Source organism: Ochotona curzoniae, unplaced genomic scaffold (genome assembly GCF_017591425.1).
Source record: "Ochotona curzoniae isolate NIBS_2020 unplaced genomic scaffold, NIBS_Ocur_1.0 contig_4501, whole genome shotgun sequence".
NCBI lineage: Eukaryota > Metazoa > Chordata > Mammalia > Lagomorpha > Ochotonidae > Ochotona > Ochotona curzoniae.
In genome coordinates, this window is record NW_024466307.1 from 7,288,484 (window position 1) to 7,314,628 (window position 26,145).

At 44.7% G+C, this 26,145-nt stretch overlaps 1 protein-coding gene across 1 annotated transcript; it reads left to right on the plus strand.

The window, feature by feature from the left end:
- POLR3G (RNA polymerase III subunit G) lies at positions 1-24,934 on the plus strand. Its single transcript, XM_040986034.1, has 8 exons — positions 1-236; positions 4,711-4,860; positions 8,838-8,967; positions 12,051-12,107; positions 13,929-13,979; positions 16,079-16,161; positions 19,610-19,759; positions 22,735-24,934. The coding sequence occupies exons 2-8, from the start codon at positions 4,744-4,746 to the stop codon at positions 22,819-22,821; spliced, it is 675 nt and encodes a 224-aa protein (XP_040841968.1). The 5' UTR covers positions 1-236; positions 4,711-4,743; the 3' UTR covers positions 22,822-24,934.
- Positions 24,935-26,145: the final 1,211 nt, after the last annotated feature.

The following is a 26,145-nucleotide window of genomic DNA, read 5'->3' on the forward strand; positions in this document are numbered from 1 at the left end:
GTTGCAGGAGGCAGCTTAACCTCTTGTGCTGCAACACCAGCCCCTCAGTCCTTGGTTTGGAACTCAGTTTGCATCCTTGGGTAGTCCGCTAACCTCTGAAAACTTCACTTTGTTCTTTCAAGTGGGAGTTTGGCTCTGCGGTGGTTCCTAACTCACGTGACACGTCGTGATCACCTGCACGGCTTGACAGAGCCCTGCAGCCTGATCGTACCTGCACAGACTCTGGTTTGCCTCTGGTGAGTGCTAAGTGTTTGTTTGTTTGTTTTTAATAAAAAAATATTAATTTTCATTTTATTCGGTAGGTAGGAACAGACTGGTGAGAAGTCTCTCCCATCATTCTTCTGTTCTCCAGTGTCTGCAACAGCTAGGACTGGGTGTGGCTGAGTCCATGCAAGTCTCCCCCACGGGTGGCAGGGAGCAAGCGCTTAAGCTGTCAGTTGCTCGCCCAGGGCGCGTGCTGGCACGAAGCCAGGTTGGAAGTGCCGCAGCAGGCACCGGATGCATGCGCTTGAATGTGGGATGCAGGCTTCCCAGGAGGTGACCTGAGTGTGCCACCGAATTCCTGCCGCTCCATTTTTGTGGAAGCTGTCTTGGGAATTCCAGTGTAAAGTTAGGGCCTCAACTTTAGCACTCAACAAGCGAAACAAGCAACAAGCACAACCCTGGCCATGGGCTCACAGAGTTGTACTTCTGTAGGTAGATGTGCTTACGAAGTCCCGGTGCCTGGGATAAAGAGAGCTTCACATTCATCAAGGAGCAGTTGCTGCTGCGAAATAAACTCTCTGTTGTTAATACTTGAGGAAACCAGGCGATAGAAGACATGGGCCCAGTTCCCAAAGGCCATGGTTCTGTATTTCTTCTGGAGTTGAACATTACTGTATTCTGTATCATCTCAATCTTAAAAAAAAAAAAAAAAAGAAGAAACTTGCTTTTTAATTCTAGGATCTTTTTCCAGAAGATTGGTTGTCAACATTGGACTCCAGTGTCCCAGTATGATGGGTCAGTTGGCGAATCCTCCCCTGTGGGTGCCAGGATCCCGTATGAGTGCTGATATGTGTCCCTGCTGCTCTCCTTCCCATCCAGCTCCCTGTTTGTAGCCTGGGAAAGCAGTGGAGGATGACCCAAAGCCTTGGGACCCTGCACCTTAATGGGAGATCTGGGAAGAAGCTCCTGGATGCTGGCTTCAGATCAGCTCAGCTCTGGCCATAGGGACCATCTGGGGAATGAATCAGTGGAAGTAGTATCTTTGTCTCTCCTCTCTGTAAATCTGCCTTTCTACTTAAAAAACAAAATGGACTTAAGTCAGCTGAAAGGTTAAGGTAAGAGGAGTACAATAATCAATGAAAGAGGAAGGGACCTGGGATACCGTGATGTTTGTGGCTAATCAGAAGTGAGACAGTAGGGAATGTGGTAGAGACACTCAGGGGGAGGTACGTTTCGAAGGACTAGAGACTGATTTGTTCAGTGTGCTCAGGCTCCTAGCACTGTGCTGTGTGTCAAAGGTTTCCAGCGATGCCTTTCCTCCCCTGCAGGGGCTGCCCACCTGTCTTCCTCTAATTTCCTACCATCAGGCAAGTCTGGTAAACTTCACCTGGACTTGGTGTTTATCTGTAGGCCGCCCGGGGCCTTGACTGTAACCTTGGGCTCCTTGTACTTGTTGCCTGGAGCAGAGGTGTGAACCCTTCTGCTGCCTGGTTACCTTGGCACCCCCTGGCCTCTCTGCAGGCTCTGCAAGTGCCTCAGTGACTCAGCAGTTGAAAATCAGGCTGCTTGGATCAGTCCCCTCTCCATCAGTATGCACAGATGGCAGGAGCTTGATTATTTTAATAAGCACCTTTTCTGTGTGAGCGTTAAGATGCCTGAGTCGTGGGTGAGGGAGAATTGCAGTTGATAAAACAGAGAATGGGAAGCTGGAATGCTGAGTCTAGGCAGTGGGCATCTGGGCTGGGCTGCGCCAGTTGTGTGCACCTGGCCCCGAGAGCCCTGCTCATCTTGTTGTGCTGTGGTGGGGAGAACACGGTGTCTTCTTGAAGTATTCTTGGCCAAGAAAGCATCGCTCCTCCCCAAGGAAGAGCACTGGGGAAGCCTCTAGGCCACCTGTTCTGATGGAATGAACCAGAGGCCTAGATGAAGACAGTGTCTCTTCCGGAATGCGCAGAGAGCCAGAGTTGTACAGCCCTGCTGTCCTGAGGCTTTAGACCCCAGGGCCAGCTGGGTCAGAATCTCCGGTTTGGAGAGAGTCCTCAGGTAACTTGCTTGTGCCTTAGAACGTTGAAGAAGCATGATACAGGACCATGATCTAGTTTCTATATCCCTGGAAGATCTGGAGGCTGTCACTGGACTCGGAGCTGGATTGCAGCTGGAGCCCTAAAACTGCTGCTTTCACGGTGCAGCGCCTTACTGCCCCTGTTCCATGCAGATGAATGAAAAGGCGGGGCTGTCACTCCCAGCATGCTTCTTACCCTTGGCAGCAGTCATGTTATCTTGAAGAGATTCCTTTAAATTGTTAAGGGTAATTTGATCAGATTCCAGATTTCCAAAATGGCAGGTACAGCCCAGGCTTCCCCTAGGGTATTCGTCAAGATCCTCTCAGCCCTCTCCCTGAACTGCACCACCCAGTAAACTCTCCAGACTGCTCTTGCTCAAGCCCTAGCCCCCACGAGATCTTGATTGGTTTGTCCCTGTGATTCACAGACATCAGCATGTGTTAGAAACATCCGAAAGGTTCCTTAAACTCAGTTCGTTGTTGCATACTCAGGGACATGTTTTCCTTGGGGTTGTGGTGGGGCCCAACACCTTACATTTCTAGAAAGTTCCAGGTGATACTGCTACATACTGTGTACTCGTTGAAAACACTACCCTAGATGCAGCATCTGGAGAAGCAGGGAGACATTCCCTGTGCTGGTTCACCTCCTGAATGGCTACAAGCTGTGGCTAAACTGGGCCAAAGCCAGGAGGAGCCGTGAACTGCATTCATGTCTCACACCTGGTTGGCAAGGACCTGAGGACTTGATCTGCCCCCTGCTGCCTTCGAAGGTTTGCATTGGCAGGAAGATGGGTTTGAAGTGGAGCGGCCAGGCATTCTGAGAAGGGATGCAGATGTCCCAAGCTTGGCTTAAGCCACTGTGCTGAATGCCTGCACCTGCTCAAATCTTGTAGAAGTTCTAAAGGCAAGAGGGGATGAGAACTGTCAGCCCTCAGATGAGGGAAGCTGGGATTTCCAAGGCCTTTAGTGAAACTATGTTCAAATTGCATAAAGAAAGAGACACAGCAGAGGCCCTTGGTGGCTTTAGGAGGTGGTCCTTCCCCACTGGTGAGCAGGAATAAGGTGTTGGTGACCTTTTTGGCTTGGCCAGGATCCCTGGGCAGCATCTGTGTGGGGTGCTGGCCCGCAGAGGGAAGTGGCGGGCAGAGGTGGGGCCTGTCTGTCTGCACAGGGTTCAGAAGCAGAGCCCTGTCCTAGGCTCATGGGATTCAATGACAGCGGTGTTGTCAGTTGGAAGAGAGAGAGGAACACTGCATGATAATCATGAATTCCACGGTTGATGCTTTGGAGTGCAGGTCCCTCTTAGTACACTGCAGGTTCATGTCTGCCTGGGAACTTTAGGACATTCATGGAAAAAAGCAGAATTAGGAGAAGGTTGTTATCAAAGCCAGTTTTTTTAAAAATCTATTCATATGCAAATATCTGCGCAAAGTTCTTGAAAAATGAATTCCTAGATTTTTTTTTTTAAGATTTATTCATTTTCGGGCCCGGAGCGGTGGCGCAAGTGGTTAAGTCCTCGCCTAGCACGCCCGGGATCCCATATGGGCGCCGGTTCTAATCCCGGCAGCCCCGCTTCCCTTCCAGCTCCCTGCCTGTGGCCTGGGAAAGCAGTCGAGGACGGCCCAAAGCTTTGGGAACCTGCACCCGTGTGGGAGACCCGGAAGAGGCTCCTGGCTTTGGATCGGCATAGTATCGGCCCGTTGCGCTCACTTGGGGAGTGAATCATCGGACGGAAGATCTTCCTCTCTGTCTCTCCTCTCTGTATATCCGCCTTTCCAATGAAAAAATAATAAAAATAAATCTTTAAAAAAAAAAGATTTATTCATTTTCATTGCAAAGACAGATTTACAGAGAAGAGGAGAGGCAAAGATCTTCCATCCACTGGTTCACTCCACAAATGCCTGCAACAGGAGCCCCCTCCAGGTCTCCCATGTGGGTCCCAAAGATTTGGGCCGTCCTCTACTGCTTTTCCAGGCCAAGCAGGGAGTTGGATGGGAAGTGGAACAGCTGGGACACCAGTCAGCACCACTTAGAGATGGAGGATTAGCCAGTTGAGCCATTGCACCAGCCCCAGATTTCTGTATTTTTCACATCGCAGTAAAGTTGTATTTTAATTACCTTTTCCATGAGGTTTTGAAGTGCCACCATTTTTTAGTATCATCAAGCTTGAGAGAACTCAGAAGTTGAGCATGCAACCTGGATTGTGATGATAGCTCTGCTATCCGCAAAATTAAAGAACAATACAAGTGCATCTTCCCTCTTACTTGGCAGTTGTAGGTATTTCTTACTAAACCATAAAACAATTGGCACCTCTTTGTTTCTTTGCACGTTTTCCTTGTGAGAATTATTTTACCTTAGCTATGTTCTGTCTTCATTTGGTTTGAAGATAATGGCCTCTTCCTCATGAGCCCTCATCCATCTGAGTCACTAACGGTCTCTTTCAGAATTCACCCTCTCTCCTGGCATAGCCGGTGCTGATGGCTGGGAACAAAGGCAGGGGGCGTGCTGCCTATACCTTCAATATCGAGGCTGTGGGGTTCAACAGAGGAGATAAGTTACCTGATGTAGTATTGAAACCACCACCAGTGTTTCCGGTAAGTAAGCCACCAGCCAAGTCGCATCGTGTGTGTTTTCACATTGCTTAGAAAATTAAACTTCTGAGTTTGATGTGCATGGGTGGTATCATGATAATAGCCTCTTAAGAAACTGTAGGTGTGTTTCGATTATTTTTTTTTAATGCATTTTGTTAGCTTTTATTTCTTTCAAAGGTAGAGTGACATAGAAGGAGACAAAGAGAGATCTGTGGCTTCACTCCTCAATGACCACATTGGCCAGACTGAAACCAGGAGCCTGGAACTCTGTCTGGTTCTCCCATGTGGGTGCAGGAGCCCACACACATGGGCCATCTTCTGCGGCTTTCTCAGGAGTGTTAGCAGGGCGCTGGATCAGAAGTGGAGCAACTGGGAATTGACGCAGAGCTTCACTCCGAGATACTCGCATCACAGGAGGCAGACTCAATCCACTGTAGCACAACTCTGGCTCTTTCAAGTCATTTCAAAAAATCGTGTTAGATTGTATGGTGGCTCTCAGTTTCCATTCCACAGACTTTCACTTAATTTCCCTCATGTTTTTGCTTACAGATTTTAATCTTCCTCATTATGCCACATATCATTTTCCCCATTGAAGCTTTAATTTTTCCCTTATTTCTTCTATCAGTTTTAATCCTGTTTTTTAGAAAACAGGATATCCACTACATTGGGTGTTTCTTAATTCCATAAGTGTGCTGCAAGGTACGTGATACTAAATGTGCTCATATTTAGTGAAGATGTGTGTATTTCTACATGTTCGTGTGCAGTGGTACAAAATATGCAAAGTTATAAGTAATCAGATAACCTTCCCTTCAGGAAGCCAAATCCCTGTTTCAAAAGGAACACTCCCTTGTGGAAGGCTCCATGGACGTAGAGGACCCTGGCCAGATGTAACTGGGGTTTTGTGTGTATCGCTAAGGGAGTTGGCCTTTGGGGCTTGGTTTTCACCCTTTTAATATATTAATACAGCGAAAAGGTTTTTAGTATTAAGCACACATGGAAGCAGATATCAAACAAATAAGCTCTTCTGCATGTTTGAGGAGATATGTGTAAACACTGAAAATGATGGTATGGGTATTGATTTATACATGGAATAAAGTTACATTATCCAGTATGGGCTTTTATTAAAAATATATATATATTTGTTTTGTTTTTATTGGAAAGGCAGAGAACAGAGAACAAGATCTCTCATTTGCTAATTCACTCCCTAAATGGCCACAATAGCCAGAGCTGAGCCAATCCAGAGCCAGGAGCCAGGAGCCTCTTCCTGGTCTGCTATGTGAGTGCAGGGTCCCAAGGCTTTGGGTTATTCTTGACTGCTTTCCCAGGCCACAGGTTTGGAGCTGGACGGGAAGTGGAGCAGCGGGGACATGAACTGGCGCCCATATGTGATCTTGGTGCTTGGAGGTGGAGAATTAGCCAACAGAGCCATCACACCAGGCCCCAATATTGGTATTTGACCTAGTGGTTAGAATCCTGGCTGAGATGTTCATGTTCCATGTCAGGTACATCGGTTTCATACCCAAGTCTACTCCTGACTCCAGCTTCCTGCCTGCACAGCTTTGGGGAGGTGGCGCTGATGGCTGAAATGACAAGGTCCCTGCCATGTACGTTGGGAGACGTGGATAGAATTCTTGGCTGCAGGCTTCTGATACTAGGGTGTAGGCCAGTGGACCTCAATACTCTGCCTCTTTCTCTTTGCTTTTCAAATTCAGAACCAAAGAAATATTTAAAAAGGTGAAATTGCTTGTACCTGTCCGGAAGGCCATGCATGAGCTGGCCTTTCTGCTGACCATGGCCCTTTCCCCAGCAGTGCTGGCCTGCTGCTCCCCCTGGGGCTTTGGGCTGTTGGCTCCCGGGCTGAGACCATCTGTTCTCCAAGCTGTGTATGAATGGCTTCCTAATTGTATGTGGGCATTTGCTTCAATGTGATTTAACCTTGTACACTCTCCCTGTGGAGTTGAGCCAAAGCCTTGGTAGCTCTCTCTTAATTTGCCTGTGCCTGCCTGCATTTCACTGTTACTTAAAACTGGAAAGCCATGTGAACTAAAAACTAATCATTCTGTTCTTTAAATACTCCTTAGAAAAAGAAGGACTATTTTTAAAGATTTATTTTTATTTTTTTGAAAAGCAGAGTGGCAGAAAGACCTTCCACCTGCTGGCTTGCTCCCCAGATGGTTGCGATGGTTGGAGTTGAGCTAGACCAAAGGCAGAAACCTGAAACTTCTGAGTATGCCAGCTAGGTGGGAGGGGCTATGCACCTGAGCATTGTCCCCTCCTTTCCAAGGTGTTTTAATCAGCATCTGGATCGGAAGTGGAGCAGCTGGGACTTCACATGCTGGTAGCCTAAGTGCCAGCTTATTCTGTTCTGCCACAGCACTGGTCCTGCTGCAGTCCTAAACTTCTTCTTTTTTCTAGATCATGCAGCAGTTTTACTTAACTGAATGTGTTGTTGCTAAAGCACATATCCAATCTAAAAATGTGAAAAGTCATGCAGGCATTTGAGTGATTTTTAAAATTACATTAAAAACATACATTGCTGGGCCCAATGCAATGGCTCAGTGGGTAAATCCTCACCTTGCATCTACCGGGATCCCATATGGATGTCAGTTGTTGTCCTGGCTGTTCCATTTCCCATCTTGCTCCTAATTTGTGGCCTGGGAAAGCAGCAGATGGTAGCTAAAGCCTTGGGACCCTGTGCCTGCTTGGGAGACCTGAAGGAGGTTCCTGATTCTAGCTCCTAGCACCTGGCTTCAAATCGGCTCAGCTCCGGCTGTTGTGGCGACTTTGGGAGTAAATTAGAGGATGAAAGATCTTTCTCTCTTCTCTGTAGGTCTGCCTTTCCAATAAATTAAATCTTAAAAAACCAAACTTACATTGTTGGCCGGCTGTACCTGGGTTGGATCAAGGGGGCTCCTTTGATAAAATACAAGGGATCACTTGCTTTTGTTTCAGCAAGATCTCGTGTATAGGATTTTTCAATCAGTTTTCTAAATTGATGGAAGTAAATTTGTTGCTACTTGAATTTGTATGTGACTTCACTGGTTTGCCTATGTTCATGGGGACAGAGACTTGAACAAATTTGTCTAGACTATGTTTCAGACACTCAGTAGGTTGTTGTGAAGTCAGGGAATGCACGATAAGTTTGAAAAGATGCCCTATCCTTATCCTCTGAAACCCTTTATCCTCGGGACCCTTTTTAACTGAATATATGAAAATGTAAATATATACACATACGCATTCATGCATGTAACTTCAAAATGCTGAAATGTCGCCTGCAGCTCCTGCTTTGCTACCTGCTGCTTATATGGGGTTGCTGCTTGTTCTCTTCACGATTTTCTTTACCATAAAAGGGAAAATGTTGTTATGAGTGTTGATGAGATCATGAGTGTTGACTGTTTAGTACATCCTGATCTAAGTAACCTCTTGGTAAATAATAGCTGCTATTATTTTACAGTAAAATAGTAGCTAAGGCAGTGGCTCTCATTTAAATGTTTGATTTTCAGTTTCTATTTTAATTAATTCACTTAAAATGTATTTGAAAGACAGAGTAACAGAAAAAGATTCCATCTGTCTCTTCAGGGCTGGGCCAGGTCAGAGCCAAGACCCACGGGGTCTGCTCCAGGGTCTCCCAGTGGTGGCAGGAATCCAATGACTTGCGTGGCATGCATTGCTTCTCTGGCGCATTAGCAGGAAGCTGGGTAGAAACCCACCCAAGAGGTCCACAGTGGACCCAATGATGGGTTTTTGCAATGTGTAGTCACATTCGTTAGCAGCCAATATAGTAGTTTTCCTGTCTCTAAAATAAGAGCAACATAGGAAACAGACTAAAGGATCACAGACGCTCAACATCTCTCAAATTGGTTGTCACACAGTGCCCAGGAAAACATAGCTTTTCAGTAAAACTGATGTTTTCTAGGAAATAGACAAAATAGGTAATGAAACTGTTTGACTCATTAAAACTACCTTCGTGTCTTCAATAGGATACAGATTATAAGCCAGTGCCGCTGAAAACAGGGGAAGGCGAAGAGTATATGCTGGCTTTGAAACAGGAACTGAGAGAAACCATGAAACGAATGCCTTACTTTATTGAGCCACCTGAGGAGAAGCAAGGTGCGTGCTGGACCCTGAGGATATGGTTGAAAACGTGCAGATGAGGCCGGGTTTAGGCACAGAGTGTTCTCATTCCATGCTAATTCAGTGTAATCAGACATGATCAGCTATTTTGAACCTAAGTGTCTATGTTAGCAGAAATGATATTTTGATACTTTAGTTTCTAAAACAGTGTTCACGGTAGAAGTTGTAGGTGGTCAGTGAAGACTGTGTGTAAAATGTTTCCCATGACTCTGCCTAAGGAACTGGTACTGAGCTTGACTGTGTTCCACATGCTCTTTGGGAGGGTCTCTTGTGTGGGATTCTCCCATCAGTTTCCAAAAGGGCAGACGTGAACTTACTTGTGAAAGTAAACTCTTCAGAAGGTTGGAGCATGTGACTTCCTGTCTTCCTTTCTTGCATCCAGGAGCACATTATTAACATTTTCATATGAACAACTTACTATTTTTGAAAAAATACGAGTTTAATGATTTTCTGCTGTGTGGCTGTCACACGGTTCGTCCACTGTTTCCATGTGGTTAGAGTTTAAGTTCTTTTGCTCACACATGTGTTGCCGTGGTGGCTGTCATGGTTGTTCATGCTTACCCCTGCCTCTGATTACTTTGTATCTAAGTTATGAGCTTTTAAAAGCTTTCCATGTGTTTGTCCATGGTGAGAGCTGGTGTGCCAGAGAATAGCAGACAGGCGCAGCCAAGTGCAAGAGGCGACGTGAGTTGGAGAAGGCTCAGCGGCTTCCGGCTGCAAGTGGGAAGTGGTTTTGGAGGACGGGAAGACCCCCACCCCCCGAGCAGAACTATATTGATTGTCAGTGTCCGCCCTTAATTGAAATTAGAGATCAATAACATCCTCAGCTTCTTTAGAGTCCATCATTAAAACATGAGGAGCGCATGGCGTTACCAGCTTATCCCATTAGTATTAAAAATGCATTCCATTTGCCTCTGTCTAAAAGACTCGAAAGTGACTTAAGCAGGAAGTCTTACAGAGTCATCTTGGGATGTGCTTAGGGTTGGAGGAGGCGTTTTCCACAAATTCATTTAGTTTTTAAAACTTACCTGCTTGGAGTTACAGCATAGTTTGTTTAGTTTGCCAAAACACCAAATGATTTTACTTTCCCTTATTGTCCGTTTCGTCTTTTTATAGTTGGAAAATGAAAACTTTCATTTTTCTCTCATCTCTTTACCTTTCAAATTAAAAAAAAAATCTTTCCATAACAAAGCTTTCATTTTAAAGGCTTAAAAGGGAAGAATAAATGAACAATGAATGCTTGTTCTTGTTAAACTGTCATTAGAAAAAATAATCAGCACGCAAAGTACACTTGAGTCCTTTTGAAAGTAATCTTTTCCCCAGATTGTGGGCAGATTTACGTAACTGAATGTGGTTTTTGAAGCACACGTCTAATTTAAAAGTGTGTCAGATCCTTAAAGTGTTCGTGTGAATTGCGTAGTACCCTACACAAAGAGTTAGGCAAAGAGTTTTTCTTACTTATTGTCTGTACAATGCATTATTTTTTATGTTTTTAAATATTTCAAAGTTGCTTTCCAAGCATTTACAGAAGAATAAGTGGGTACTAAAAAACTGTTAGAACCCGATTTGAAAAAGGCAGAAAATGGGGAGAGGAAGGGCTAGGATTTGAACAGCCATTTCTCTGAAGAGGATACCCAGGCGGGAGAAAGCCCATGACCCAAAGCTCAGTGTTACTGGTTAGTTTTTAGGGAAACGTAACTCAAAACCGCAAGGAGAGCACACATCAGACCTAGCAGTTCAGACACTATGTGGGATGCCGGCGTCCCACACTCAGGTGCCCAGGTTCAAGTCCCAACGTCCCAGGTCTGCTGCTGATTCTGGCTTCCTTCTGTCAATCAACCTGAGAGGCAGCCAGTGATAGGTCAAGGGACTAGAGACCCAAATGGAGTTCCTGGTTCCTGGCTTTGGACTGAACCAGTCCTGGCTGTTGTTGGTTTAGTGCCCCTGTGGATGTTGAAAGGTGGTGTATCCATAGAACATTACTGAGCCATAAAAATGACCAAAGCCCTGACATGCACAGTGCCATGGATCGCCTTGAAAACGTGTGTAAGAAGCCTGGCAGAGAAAGGCACGCATTGTGTGATTGCATTTATAACAAATGTCTAGAGCAAGGGGATCACTAGAGACAGAGAGAGCAGGTGCTGAGGGAGGGGAGGGCAAGTAGTGGCATCTGATGGGCATGGAGTTTCTTTTCAGGATGAGGAATAAACTGTAGAAATGACATGGTGGTATTGGCTGCACGACTAGTCACTGAGTCGTGCGTGTATATATTTGAGTTTTACGTACATGAATTATATCAGTAAGTCTGTCAATTGAGAAAGAATAAAAACTGTTGTCGCGTATTGCAAATCCAAATTTATGTTTTATATTTGGCTTTAAGGATGCTGGCAGAGCATGCCCAGCAGGCCTTGTTGCCTTCTCAGCCACTCATGTCCTGTCTGCTCCACTTCTGATCCAACTCCTTCCTAAAGCACCTTGGAAGGCAGGGGAGGAGCGTCCTGCAGCCACAGAGGAGGCCCAGGTGGAGTGACCAGCTCCTGGCTTCCACCTGTCCCAGCTCTGGCCGTTAGGGATATTTGGGGAATGAACCAGTTAATGCAAGCTCTCCTCTCTCTGTCTGTCTGTAACTCTGCCACACACACAACTGGTCTCCTGACTCTGGGCTTTGGCAACAAGTGGGCTTTAGAAAGTTCAGGAAAAATGGAACTAAGAGATATTGATTTTGGTGCACTTTTTAAAAAATTCTTGCATAGTTTTTTTTTTTTTCCCTCCCACACAGTATGCACTTTGCATGTATTCTTTGCTATGCCCTCGTAGTCTGACAGATAATTCAGGTCTCTGATTGCATTGTCCCCATTGGCCCCAACCTGTCAGGCCCAATGACTCCTACCACCTTGTGGAGCCTGTTCTCCCGGCACTTCTCCCAAGAGCACTTTATAGAAAATTTGGGAAACGCCTCGTAATGTGGAATAAATGATGTCATCTCATATTTCCAGTTCTAGAGAAGGAGTTTATTCTTGGTTTTCCTAATAAATTCTTTATCCTTTTTTCCCCTCTAGATATTGAAAGGTATAGCAAAAGATGTATGAAGGCATACAAAGAAGAATGGATGCCAGGTAATTATAAGACAGATCATGTTAAAATAATTTTGAAGGCAGTGTCCATACTCCATATTTTTGCAGGATATTTTCTGTTTTCATCATAAGAAAGCAGTGTTTTTTCTACAGTGGGTTACTAATGTTAATCTTTTGAAAACTAATCTGAAAAACTCTTTTAAGAAAGATGAGCCAAAGTTTGGACAAATACTCAAAATACGTTGTTAACAAAAACAGAGCCTACCAAATGCTTTTGGGCTTCCCAAAATGTTAGATTTTCATGGGGGATACTGAGAAGACCCCGCTTCGTGACTCCTCAGTGAGTTCAGAGTTTTCTGAAACAAAGCAAAAGCTTCGGTTTGGGGAACGTTAGAAGCATGGGTCGTGGGTCTTGCCTTCTCTCCGGAGGCCGTGTACTCTTTGCCTTAGAGTTCTGTTTGCAACATTCATGTCTGACCTTGACAAGTCAGCTTCTGGTGTAGAAAGTAAGGCACGGCGTGGGACGCTCCCTTCCCAGGGCCGGGCCGGGGTTTGGGTCTGTTGCAGCTGCTGATCTAGCTCCTTGTAACACACACTTGCTGAGGCAGCAATGTGCCGGGATTGGGTCCCTGCCACTCACGTGGGACACTGCATACCCTTCTCACTCCTGGGTCTAACTTTCTGGAGGGAATTCATCAGCTCGTTCGTTTGCAAATGAAAAATAGGTGCCAGATCTCCCCATTTTGCTTCATTTTCTTTTTATGTCTCTGTCCTCAGTGTCAGGGAACAGTGTGAGTGATGCCGCCGGCGTTGTTGCTTGCACAGGCTGTGATGCCATGTCAGCTTGAGGGCCTTAGACACTCTCCTAGGTCTGTGTGTGATCACCCTCTCCCACATGCTCTTTCTGCCTGCTTTGTTGTGATCTCTGACGGCAGAGGAACTAAAATACTTTCTAACCAAGCTTTGACCAGGTCAGATGACTTGTGGTTCAGCTCTTTCCTGCAGGTACAGACCAAGATTTATTTCCTAGTCAATAGTATTCCTCAATCCATATTTTGCTTCAAATTTATGCTTGACTGTAAGCTTGATAAAGTTTTTTTAAAAATTAGGAATTTTAGCTAATATAGAGACAGTCATTTATTAGAAAGAGTTTAGTTTTTATTCTTTATATTTATTTGCATTATGGAGTTACAGAGCAAGTCAGGGAGCCAGCTCTTAACCCATCTACTGGTTCACTCCCCCAGAGGCTGCGGTGACTGTGGCCAGGAGCCAGGAGCTTCATCCATGTCTCCCGCATGGGTGCAGGGCCCCAAGCTGTTGGGCCATCCTCTGCTGCTTTTCTAGGGGCATTAGCAGATATCTGGATTAGAAATACAGCTGGCAATGCAGACAGAGGCTTACCCCGATATCCCACAGTGCCAGCCCCAAGAATTTTATTAATTTTTTTTTTACAATTATTTTTGCTTTTTTTTTCAGATAATTGTTCAAATTATTTCATTTTTTATTGTGTTAGGAAGGATTATGGTCACATACTTTTTTTGTAAAAAATTGGCCTTTAGAAATACATTGTTTAATATTATGTTTATTACCTAAGAAATATTTACCAAACTACAGAAAACTTAAAAAAATATAAAGTAGCGTAATAAATAAATAAATAACACTTAAGCGAAAAAGTTATAATCCTAACACCCTCAAAGATTTAAAGTTTTGCTTCAAACACATTTTCCGACACTATTTCAGAGTGGCTTTAGTGAGAGTTTTCTTGGTAGAAGAAAACAGATCACTGGTTTTAACTTTTCAGGCTGTGTTTGTACAATCAGATACGAATGAATTTGGCATTTCTTTTTTCTTTCGTATCCGCAGATTGGAGAAGACTTCCAAGAGAGATGATGCCAAGAAAAAAATGTAAAAAAGGTACCCTGATCCAGATCATGGTAGTTGAGGTAGCAGGAGAGCCCTGTGTGAGTTTCAGTCCTTCCACCTGCAACTGCACTGGGTGTACATCTTGTTTTGTTGTTGTTCGCTGCTTTCTCAGGTTGCTGACTTTTCTTTTAGTTGTAGGATGCAGTGATTCGGCAAAGATGTTCAATAGCGTGTACCTTGGAGTTGATGTACCTGGAGTGCGGAGTGATTTTACTGTGTTGCAGTTATTAACCAAAGCACTATGAAGTTGGGCAACTGTTCAATAGAACTCCAGGTCATCAAGGAAAATGCCCAGAGTAACTGTGTTTGTGTTGGTTTCTCTTCTTCGTTGCTTTCCCAAGCATGTTAGCAGGAAGCTGTACCAGAAGTAGATCAGTTGGGTCTCTGCGCCCACAGGGATGGCCAGATGTGACTCCACTCTTGCTTGTTCCTGTTCCTTCCCGTGTGCCGTTATGGTTTCTAGCTTTCAAAGCCCTTTTCTTGCCTCTGTTCAGGATCAAGAGAACTTTGGAGACATGAGCCCACTCTGGGCCTCCAGCAAAGAACTCATTCCAGATATTCAATGTGTGGCATTTCTCAGTGACTCACTCTGGGTACAACAAAAATAAAATCAATCTTAAAAAAAAAATAGAGAAAAGGGTTGTGATTTGAGTGAATTATATTCTTAAGCTAATGTTTTTTTTATTATCAGTATTATGTTTATTAAGCTCTTATTTATATATGATGTTATATAGTTCTATTTTTTTTTTTTTTGAGAGACAGACAGGTATGTCATGCTCCAGTTCACTCCCCACACATCTGTACTAGGGGCAGCTGGGCCAAGCTGAAACTGGGTGCCTGGGACTCAGTCTAGGTTTCTCGTTTCAATGGCAGGAACTCAACCACTGGGACCATCTGTCACCTTGTGCTTCTCAGGTGCACATTAGCAGGACACTGGAGTCAGCAGTGAAGCCAGGGCCTAAAGCCAGGCATTCCTGCAAGGCACGTGGATGTCCTAAGTGGTGTCTTAGCAGCTACTACAAGCACCTGCCCTGCGATGCATGTTCTATGAGCTGTAGTTTGTATTTGAGCCAAGCCCTGGAGGCGGGTGCAGAAAAGTTACCCATCATTAACTCCAGCCATTACTTCTGATTGACCAAGCCTCACTAATACATATGCTTAGGAGCACCAAGTTCACTGGCTTCCCAGGGGTACCTCGGTGCTGCAGAGTCCATTATTCCATCCACTATGGGTCATGAACCACAACCTGAAAATGTCTTCTTCTGCAGGTTCAGTGTTAATCTTCAGTAAAATTACATCTTCCTGAGCCATGGTTCCCTCTGTGACTGAGTAATTTTTAGGTATTTAGTTTAATTTTGGAAAAGAACAGCTATACTTCCCATCACGGTGGGACCATTTTATAGCATATCATAATGCTTTGGTAACTAACTGGCAGAATTTCTGTGTGAAATAATTCCCCGTTCCCTGCCATCTCAGACTCCTCATATAGCACTCTCGATATGAGTAAAAGAAAATTGTGCATGTCGAGAGCTTTGATTTCATTTATAAGCAGTGACCTTCCAGAATATGTGACCCGGGTGTTCTACTGAGATTATTGTAGTCTCTGCTTGGATGGTCATTCTCTGGTGCTTTGAATGTAGCCTCTTTCTCATCTCTTTCGTGGTTGAAAAAAGAATATCATTTGACCTGTACTTCATTTCTATCTTCCAAGTTTGATAAGATTGCTTGGGTAATAAAGCCATACATGGGGAGGGGAATAGTAAGCCCGTGCCGGCAGGTTTATGGGAAATGAGTATTCTTGTGCTCATCATTTGAGCAGTTTTGACCCTGCTGGTTTTAATTGCCATGGCAAAGGTTCAGTACTAGTTACAATGTAAGGGCTCTCCTGTGAAGTGGTTATCATTTCATCCTCGGAAAAGTTGCAAGGTGTGACTATTTTGGAAAAAAAATGAATGCACTCTGGCAATTCTGTAACCGCCTGCTGTGACATCTTTATGCCAGACAGTAGATGAAAACTAGGATAAGAAATAGAAGGCACAGTTGCTGGGAGAAAAACTAAAGTAGATTTTCACTGGTGGTTTTACTTGCAGCTGGACCAAAATCCAGAAAGGCCGATGACGCTAGGCAAGCCCCGGCCCTGCCTAGCACTGTGGACGTGTTGAAGAAGATCGAGGTAAGGTCTGCATCCTCCCCTAGGAGTGAACGGGAAGAGTGCAGGTCAGCTCTCCTTCCTACTTTGGCCTTTATCCCTCCCCCGCTTTTCAAACAGTCATTTGTTCATTTATGTGTTTGTTTGGAAGGCAGAGTTAGAGAGACCTCTATGGCCGCAATGGTCAAGGTGGGCATGTCTAGGCAGAAACCAGGAGCCACGAAGTCCATCTGGGTCTTCCCACATGGGTGCTGGGGGCCGCAGCACCTGAGCCATCATCCACTGCCTTCTCAGGTGTATCAGCAAGAAGTTGGATCAGAAAGAAAGCCTCTGGGACTGCAACCTGCACTCCTATGCGATGCTGGTGTCACAGGCGGTGGGTTTACTTGCTGTGTCACAACGCCAGCCCCTCAGAAACTTATTCGTGCTTTTATCTTTTTGACCAGTACTTGAGCTGCAGATAGCATGCTATGAGATTAATGAAGGGCTTGCAGTAAAGTTGAGATCTGACTACAGGAATGTAAGGTGGGGTTGCAGGCCTGGCCAGCTCACCATGGATGGGGGACAGGTCCCTGGAGAGGATGACATGTTCTGGAAGGAAGACTCATCCAGACGCCTGGTGTGGCTTGTCCTGGCCTCATATGTCTTTATTCCCTAAACACCTGGTTTCAGACATGTACTGTTAAGCCTGGAATCACATTATTTTTTTTTTATTTGAAAGTCAGAGTTTCAGAGAGGGAGACACGCTGACGCAGAGAGATCTCCCATCCAGTCTTCCCAGATGGTCACAATAGCCAGCGTTGGGTCAGGTGGAAGCCAGGCGCTTCATTGGAGGCTCCAAGCATTTGGACTGTCTTCCACTACTTTCAAGTACATAAGCAGGGAGCACTCATGGGGGCTGCTGCTATACCACAACACTGGCCCCTAATCCTAGAATTTTAAATGACTTTGCATTTTTAATAGAGAAAAGTTGTTTCCAGATGATTTTGGAAAAATCAGTCACAGATTTTTTTTACAGTGGAGCATTTGTGAGTGGAGAAGGCGTGACATGCAGTCAGACGTCAGGGTTAGGGGATGCATGCGCAGAAGTGGTGGATGATATTTGAGATTTGCATTTCAGCCTAATGTGCAGGAGGCTCCGTCCATATTGTGCCTGTACAGATTTAAACTTTTCCCTTGCCTTAGTTGTGTTTTAGCACTATTTGACTTTATTCTTAAATGGATCTGTAAAGTGGTAAGTTTAGGGTTGGGTTTTTCTTTTGAAAGATTAATGTATTATTTGAAGGGCACACTAACAATGAGAAAGAGATCTTCTGTGTACTGGTTCACTCCTTAAGTGGCCACGATGACCAGGACTGGGCCGAGAAATCTATCTGGCTCTCCTAGTTAGGAGGCAGGAACCCAACTATTTGGATCATCTTCTGCTGCTTTCCCAGGCATGTTAGCAGGAAATTGGATTGGAAGTGGAACAGTCAGGATTCCAACCAATACTCCTATATGCTGCCATCTCCGGCAGTAGCCTGCCCCACTCGCCACAGTACCAGCCACAGAATGAGATTCTTAAATCTCACAGAGGGGAAAGTGGAAACTGCTAAGTCAGAGAGCTGAAACTTATAGCTTACTACAAGATGAATGAGATAATGAAATGATATATGTAACTCTGACAGCCCTTTCTTAAAATTGCTTGAATCTCCTATTTGTTAACCTATTTAAGTACCTTATAGGTTTGATATATGTCAATGCGTATGTAGAAATAATGATGCCATTGTTTATTTGAAGACACAGTGATGATTCTAAAAATGTGCACTTCTGGTCCACATGTACACTGAATGAATTCTGCATTTGGGAAGTACTGTGGTGTAACTGATTTAAATAATCCCGATCCTAATTAGGAATTCATAATTTATTGTATGTGTCGTCAGACACAGTATGTGCCACGAATAAATAAAATACAGCACTATAATTCTCTATATAGTATGAACAGGTTAAGAAAAAAAATGTACCACTATTGTATTACCTGATAATAACATAGCTGTGTATATATATGTGTATGGATACCTTTCAATAGATACTTCAAAATAGCTATCATTTATTTACTTGTACTTTGCCAAAGGGGTCGCCACTGGAAAAATTTTACACATTATACTGCAATAATAACACCTACAAGGCAATATCAGAGTCAGTATCAAGATAAATTTCCTTATGTTTATTACCTTGACCTTATGTTTATTACCTTGGTCTTATTTGTTCTGCTTGAATGAGCAAACAACAAAGCAGAACTTGTATTTTGTTTACAGTCTAATCTTTCTGTCCCTTTGACTTCTTCGAATTAAAACTTGAATATAACTAAAGTATTTTTAAACTACCTAAGGCATAGCCAGGTAGTAGCCACTCCAGGTACCAGATGTTTTTGTTTCTATGTGTGCTCAACAAAGGATACATGTTGTAATAGACAGGATAGCCGTCACTGCTCAGAAACAGTCACGTCTGAGCGAACAGGATCTCATGCAGAGATTCTGGGTTTTACTCAGTGAAATGGTCACTGCTCTCATGTCCCAACAAACATGGGAAATGCTGCCTCAATGGCTTGTTGGGTATAATATAGTGAACGGATGGTGAGTCATAAAAACAGATTGCTCATCCTCAAGTGAAAGCGTTACCGGTGGTGACACTACACAAACAGGGATCAAGGTCAAGGCAGACGCCTGTGCATGTGAAGGTAGCAGAGTGCAGCCCAGCTGGGGAGGTAGGGCCGGCAGTGGCCAGAGCTGCTCCAGCCCGGTATCCCTCTGCCTCTGCTCAGAGAGCTTTCCGGCAGCTCTGCTGTGGACTGCACCTGCTATGGGCTGCATCTACTGTGGGCTTTCATCTCTCCTTTCCTCTCAACCTACCGGATGTATTCAGCAGCAAAAGTTCCTGAGAATAGGGAGTATTGAATGAGAGAGGAAAGAATGTCTCGGAGAAGCCACAACGAGGGATAATTTGCTCCAGGACAACTTGATAGCACTAGTTTAAATGGTTTCATGTATAAGCTAAATTGTATGCATTTTTGCCCCTTTTAGAAGGCGCCTTTGAAAATCCCGTGGAAAATGTATATATTTTTTAAAAACCTTGTAGAATTTGCACCAAAAGAAATTTCTTTTAAATGTTGTTTTTCCTTAAAACATGTGAAGCCCGCTTTTGTGTTAGAAGGAAAGCAAAATAACATTCTGAATGTTCTTTGTAATTTTAGAATTGTCTGAAATGTTTTAGTAGGAGGTGGGATAGGAGTTGTAGGAATCACAGTGTCCGCGTTAGAGCTGATATTCCCAGCATTACCTGAGACCCAGGTAATAACCAAGCCATGGCTTCCTGGGTGCTACTCAGGTGGGACAGAAAGATCTGATCTGTGACTTGTTTGTAGCCCGGGCAGGGACACAAATTCTTGTGGTTTGCCAAGAAATCTGTAATTTACTTAACCTAACTCACACAGGAATTGGAAAAGAGAGGCGATGGTGAGAAGTCAGATGAGGAAAATGAAGAGAAAGAAGGCAGCAAAGAGAAGAACCAAGAAGGCGACAATGATGATGACGATGATGAAGCCGCAGAGGAGGAGGAGTATGATGAGGAAGAGCAGGAGGAGGTAACAGCCGTTTGGGGTGGGACCCAGGGGTACCAGGCTGGAGGGCTCTCCAATCAGGACACAGACGTACGGTGTGTCGTTAAGTCGGTCATTAGCAGACGCCAGTTGACGGGAACCAAAGGGCGCCTTGGCCACTGGAGTCAGTGCCATGGTGAACACAGCATGAAGGGATATGGCAGGTCACTGTATCTGCAGAGGTCCCCACATTAGGGACACCAATCCTGTGAGTGCAGTTCAGGTCCAACAGCACAGAGTGCAAGTCATCAATGGAGATGCTGGCCATCCTTCCGTGGGTTCCTGACTCACATGGCAGTGTGCAGGTGCAACCCATCAGAGAACTGAGCCAGGACAGAGTGCTTTGGGTGTGGGCTGCCAGACTTGTCAAAACGTGCCGTGCCTGGGCATGGGCCAAAGTGAGCAAGACACAGACGTCTTTGAGGATGACTGTTGGTCCTGGCTTGTGGGATCTCTGGGCAGTCACACAGCGACTCCAGGTTAACAGTCTCTTGGCTCTTTAGTCACCTCTGCGTCCCCTTCGTTTCAGCTGCTCACCTGCTCTCAGACCCTCTTCCTCACTGAGATTGTTCAGCCAGTGAAATCTTTCCTTAGTGATAGGAATGTTGAGGTGTGGGTTCCTTGTTACCTGCTTGCAAATAGCTAACCCCATGTGTTAAACCATTGGCTTTTCCTTTGGCAGCCTTTAGATGTGCAGTTCTGTCCTCTGTGTTTCCACACTCTCCTTCATCTGGATCGCTTTGAACCATGGTTGATCAGACTTCCAGTGGTCCTCCCGACACCCTTCTTTGTCAGCATTTCCCTTCCAGATCAAATGCTCACCATTGTGTTTTCAAATGAAGCTTTCTCTTCTGATCCTTTGCATTTTTTTCATGACTGATCTGGCGACTATCTGCACCTTCTGGCTCCCTGCTTGGCTTGGTTCTGCTGGGCATTGGGAGCCCTGACCTCGCCTCCAGCACTGCCCTCCTGTCCCGTCCACACACTGTGGATCAGTACAGCGTTGGATCAGTCTCCTTCTGTTCCTTCTTTGCTTCAGGAGCATCTCTGGGGATTCGGGGAACTTGGCTCAACAGATAAAACACTTGTCTATTTCTCTTACTAAGTCTGCTCTCTCCAGCAGTTGTTTTAGGCTGTCTTCTTTCATGTTAATCCCCTTTACTCCCATCACTGTCACTCTTAGCAGGTGCCAGCACCCTCCTCAGAAATCACAGCCCACCAGAGGAAACTTCCTTAGCTGTGAATTCTTGTCCGCTCCCCACCGCATTCCCAAGCCCCTGTCAATATTTAGCTCTTTCTAAACTGATTTTCACTTCTGTGCTATTGCACTGGGGGTGTGGTGGAAGGTGAGAAGATGAAATGGAGGTGGCCTGTGCCTAGAGGAGAGATGGAGAAAGGTTTGCAAGGAGATTGTTGGCTGTATGGTGTCTTGGTTGGGCCAGGTAAGTCCGTCTGTCTGGACTGGAGGTTGTAGGAGAGTGATGAGCTGGGCATGCTTCACTGAGGGGCTAGAAATGTGGACAGAGGAATTTGGCTTTATCCTGAGTCGAGTGCTGTGGGGAGCCCTTGGCAGGAGGCAGGGGGAGTTGGAACATGGGGGACATGCATCTGGGCATGTGTCAGCATTGGTGCTGACTTGCACTGCAAGGAGCCAAGGAGCCGAGGTTGAGTCCTGGCAACACTCGTTGCTGCAAGCCAGAGGGTTGTAGACATTACACTTTGTCACACATTTTTTTTTATTTGGCCCAAGACAATGAGAAACCAGTTCACTACCACTGCCTAATCCCTGCTCATCAGTACCCCGACGGGCTTTGGACAGCTCTGGCAGCTTCTGAGGCACTCGTATCTTTCTCAGCCTTGGAAGTTGTAATGTGCCAGCAACTGGCTGGAGGAGACTGAGAGGCTCTGCACAGATCCAAGGAGGCCTCCTTCCTGTTTGGTTTTGCTTGACGCTTTTCTGTGGTAGTAAGTCTCTCGGCTCAGGCTCACTCATGCTTTGTGGTTAGAAACCTCACTTCTGGTGTAAGCTAGCCTATGTTAATGTAAACTGGGATTTCTCTCTGTCTTTTTGAAAAAGATTTATTTATTTCAAAGGTAGTGATACAGAAAGGGAGAGAAAGAGGAAGAGAAACCTTCATCGGCTTGTTCACTCCCCCCAGATGGCTGAGCTGCTGGCTTAGCCAGGGCAAAGCTAGGAGCCTGAGTTCCATCTGGGGCCCCCATGGCAGCACTTGGGCCACCTTCTGCTGCTTTCCGAGGCACATCAGCAGGGAACCAGATGGGAAGTGCAGCAGCTGGGACGTGAACCAGAGCTCATAGGAGTTGTGGACATGGCAGGCAGAGGCTTAACCCATAGTACAACAGTGTTGGCCCCTTAGTTTGTTTCTTGAGTGTCTGTGCATTTGGTGTTTAAAAGGTGTTTACTGGTTTAGCAAAGTAAGCCACATGTCATTCCGTGGGTATTCCACAGAGAGTGTGTTAGGAGATGAGCCATTCCCTAGAGGCTGTCCCATGGAATGGGGACCTTAGGAGATGAACCATCCCATGGAAGCGCAGACGGTGTGACAGATGGACTGTACAAGGCACTGCCTTACCCCATGAAGGACTGGAGTGTCGCATGGATCTTCTCGGAGGGGGTGTCGAATAGAATGTACCATCCCGAGGAAGGGCCTGAGATCAACCTATGCCCCCGGCCCTACCACACACACAGGGGAGTGTTGTGTGCCATGACCATCCTGTTTCCCCCCGCCGTGTAGCTGGTGGCTGGGGATAGGAGCAGGCAGGCTTGACAGCATGCAGCCCAGGCCAACCTGAGTGAGAACTCAAGTGTGTTTGAAGCAGATTGCTTTTAAACCTGCTGTATGACCTCAATGGGGCATTTCTTAATTTGAAGGAAATCTGCATCGTATTCTTTAGTGTTCTTACCTGTTCCTCTTACTGCTCATGCATTCTCTCAACAGGAAAATGACTACATCAATTCCTACTTTGACAATGGCGATGACTTTGGTGCCGACAGTGACGACAACATGGACGAAGCAACCTACTAGCCGTGAGGTTTCTCAGAAAGTATTTTTATAGTGCAGCTTCCAGGCATTCAGACAGACTCGTTTTCTGTTTTATTTCTGAGGAGCAATGGGCGCCTGTTTGATTTTCGTTACCCTTTTGTGGGCAGATACTGAGACTCGGTACCAACATTCTCAGAACCCTGTTTCTGCAGTAGTTGCCTTGTACAAAACCTGTCCCTGGCACTCAACATTCCCGCTAGACACCTGCTCCTAGTTCTCTCGCAGATACATTTGTGTTGTTAGAGTTGGATCTGCCTTTTGAGTTTTTACATCTCTTCATCTGTGTATCCATACTTGAACAAACCATTCTTGTGTAACTGCTGATCTTTTGTACAGATATTGTCAGTGGATTTTTATAATCCACAAATCAATTTTAAACAGCACATGTAGCACTTTAAAAAAAAAAAAAGCGATGAAACTTGAAACTAACTGCTTTCTGCTTTGATGTGGTATGTTCTGTACCACTACATCATGACCTTAACCTACCTGAGCTGTGAACATGTACAAACTTAGAGAGATGAGAAGATTTGTGATGAAAACATCCCACAGAGAGACAGGCCAAGTCGAGCTATGCATCTCTGGGTACAAATCTCATAGCTCACATCTCATAAGAGACTTGGATGAACACACTGTTTGTATTTAGTGCTAACTATGCCACGCAAGGGAACTTCACGGAGTTCACGGAAACTAGAACTGCAAGTTGATTTTGGTGCAAAATACTTTTTAAGTTGTATGTATGTGAAATCAACACCTGTAATAAGTCTTAACATCTTAAAAATGGTTGGGATCATAAAACATGAGACTGCCACCCTGCATAGCTCGGCACTTCACCCGGGTGAGGAGTAGGTTCTGCACCGTCAGTTGTGTTGTGGAATGTGTGTGTGTGATTTCTATGATTCTGTGTGCCACAGGTCTGAGCTATACAATCCATTCCTATCACAGCACAGGATGAACTCAGGTCACTTTCAAATGAACCTAACTTCAAAGCTAGCTCCCCAACGTCTTATATTTTGATGGGGGAAGTAACCCAAAACTGCAGCCTCCAAAGACTCAAAGATGCCAAAGATTTTTCAAGGCAACTCATATCTCAAAGATGATTTGTTATTTTATTCACCAGGTGAAGTCAAACTTTGTTACCCCCTTTGAGGAGATACCACCTGTTGTCCCCTGAGGCAGTGCCACCCTGTGCTATTAAACTCAGCCCTGAAACCGAGCTTGGCAAAGTTCTGTGCCTTAGTTTCTCTGCTTACAAATAACTTCAACACCAACTGAGCTGTGCTACATGTAGACCAGCTCACTTCTGAAATGTGGTTGCTACCCTCTAAAAATGTTACAGCCTAGAAAGTAACCAAAACCACATTTGTGAAACTTGTTGCCTTCACAAAAACATATTAACAATCCTTTTTGGTGGGGAAAATGGGAGCAGATTTCTGTCATCTGTGCCATTCTGTAATGTGACTTTCTCAGGACATAGGCCAATGTCAGCAGCAACACTTCCTTGAATAATTACTATGGGGTGTGAGGCCCCGCGTCACTAGGTTAGTGAACCCCTTTTTGCTTAAGGAAGCTTATAAAAAATGTTTAGGGTAAGTCACAGCAATCTACTTAGAAACCCCCAAGAGGGTCTTCAGTAGCAGTGGGTAACGCTGTCATACAGGATTATTGGCTAGCACACGGTTCATTCTCTCACCTCCCGAGTACCACAATCCAGTACCAGCTAGACCACACAACTCCTCTCTGCAGTTCTGGTTATATGTTTCCTTACACATCTGCAGATAACATCTTCCATTAGGCAAGTGAAACAAAGGTGAAAGTATTTCTTTTCCTAGCTCTCAATTTGCAGTCATTGTTTTTGTCCTGAGAAAGGTCGGGCGCCCCAGCCACTCGCTCCCCATCTGGAAGCTTTAAGTATTGTGGATACAGGCACAAGTTGCAAGCTGCTTTGCCAACAGAAGTCTCATTTTTCTCCCTTACAGTGTACACTGTGAAGTTATTCCATGGGAAAATACACATTAATTTTGCCTTTTATGTATAAAAAAAGTATTGAAGTGTCAAGAACTGTTACAGCAAGCAAAAGCGGTTGCTACAATGCTTATTTTTCTGTATTTGTTCATACATTAAATTCTTACAAAGTTGTGGCTTTTTGTTTTATATCAAGTATGTTTTGTTCTGAACTTAAATGTATGTATTTGGTAGGGAAAGCTGATTAAATGCAGATTTTCCCCAGTAACCTTATGTATGTATCAAACAGAGACGCCTCAACCAGGTGATCTTGAAAAATTGCTACTGCAGATAAACAAGTGAACTGTGTGCTTATGGGACCAAGTGTCCTCACAGAGGGAGGGATTGGGCCGGCAGTGTCCTGGCTGACATACTGGATCTAGTTACCACACAGTGCTAAGGGCAGAGCGCTGGTTTGCACCCTCCCTTTCCTCTCCACCTTCAAATGTACCGTCCCAGTGGCTTTGCCTTCGCAATGGTTAAAACCTGGACTGAGCTACTAAAAATGTCCCTTTTGCGTTTAGAAATGCAAAAACAGCCCAGCACAATAACCTAGTGGCTAAATCCTGGCCCCGTATGAGCCAAGATCCCATATGGGCACCAGTTTGTATCCAGCTGCTACACTTCCCATCCAGCTCCCTGCTTGTGGCCTGGGAAAGCAGCAGACAACAATGACCCATGGCCTTGGGACCCTGCACCTACATGGGAGACCTGGAAGTAGCTCCTGGCTCTGGTTGTTGCAGCCACTTGGGCAGTGAACCAGCAGATGGAAGATCTTTGTCTCTCTTTCTCTCTGTCAAATCTGCCTTTCCAAAAAAATTTTTTAAATCTTAAAGAAAAAGCAAGGATATATCACAAATCTTCATTAAACACTCCAAAGAACCTTATCAGTTATCCTCATGTTTTAAAACTAATATTCTTGAAGTAAATGCATTTTTGTTTTATAGAAATTGCATTTTATGAGTGATCCACAACCGTGTCATCATTTCCATGTCATAGGTGGGAAGTCTAAACTCCTGATATCAAACAGTTGAAAAGTAGTAGAGATGAAGTTTACTTTATTCAATCAAATTCACCAGCTTTCATTTTAGATTGGATAATAAAATAGAAACTTTATTACTTTGTATAATTTTTTAAAATGAAAAATGAGGCAAAAAGTTTTAAAAAGTTTTACAGATGTACATGCTAACATAATATTCTATTACACTTGTATAAAATACATTATACAAAAGATTTATAGATTTTTGCATACATAAAATGAATTAAATAAAGCATTTGGATTTTACTGTGATCTAACTGTGCAAT

What these genes read in the sequence shown, in the direction of transcription:
- POLR3G (XM_040986034.1), top strand. Translation starts at nt 4,744, where the DNA reads ATGGCTGGGAACAAAGGCAGGGGGCGTGCTGCCTATACCTTCAATATC. An exon ending in CAAAGAAGAATGGATGCCAG is followed by an intron (nt 12,108 to 13,928) that starts GTAATTATAAGA and finishes TCGTATCCGCAG; the next exon opens with ATTGGAGAAGACTTCCAAGA. An exon ending in ATGAGGAAGAGCAGGAGGAG is followed by an intron (nt 19,760 to 22,734) that starts GTAACAGCCGTT and finishes TTCTCTCAACAG; the next exon opens with GAAAATGACTACATCAATTC.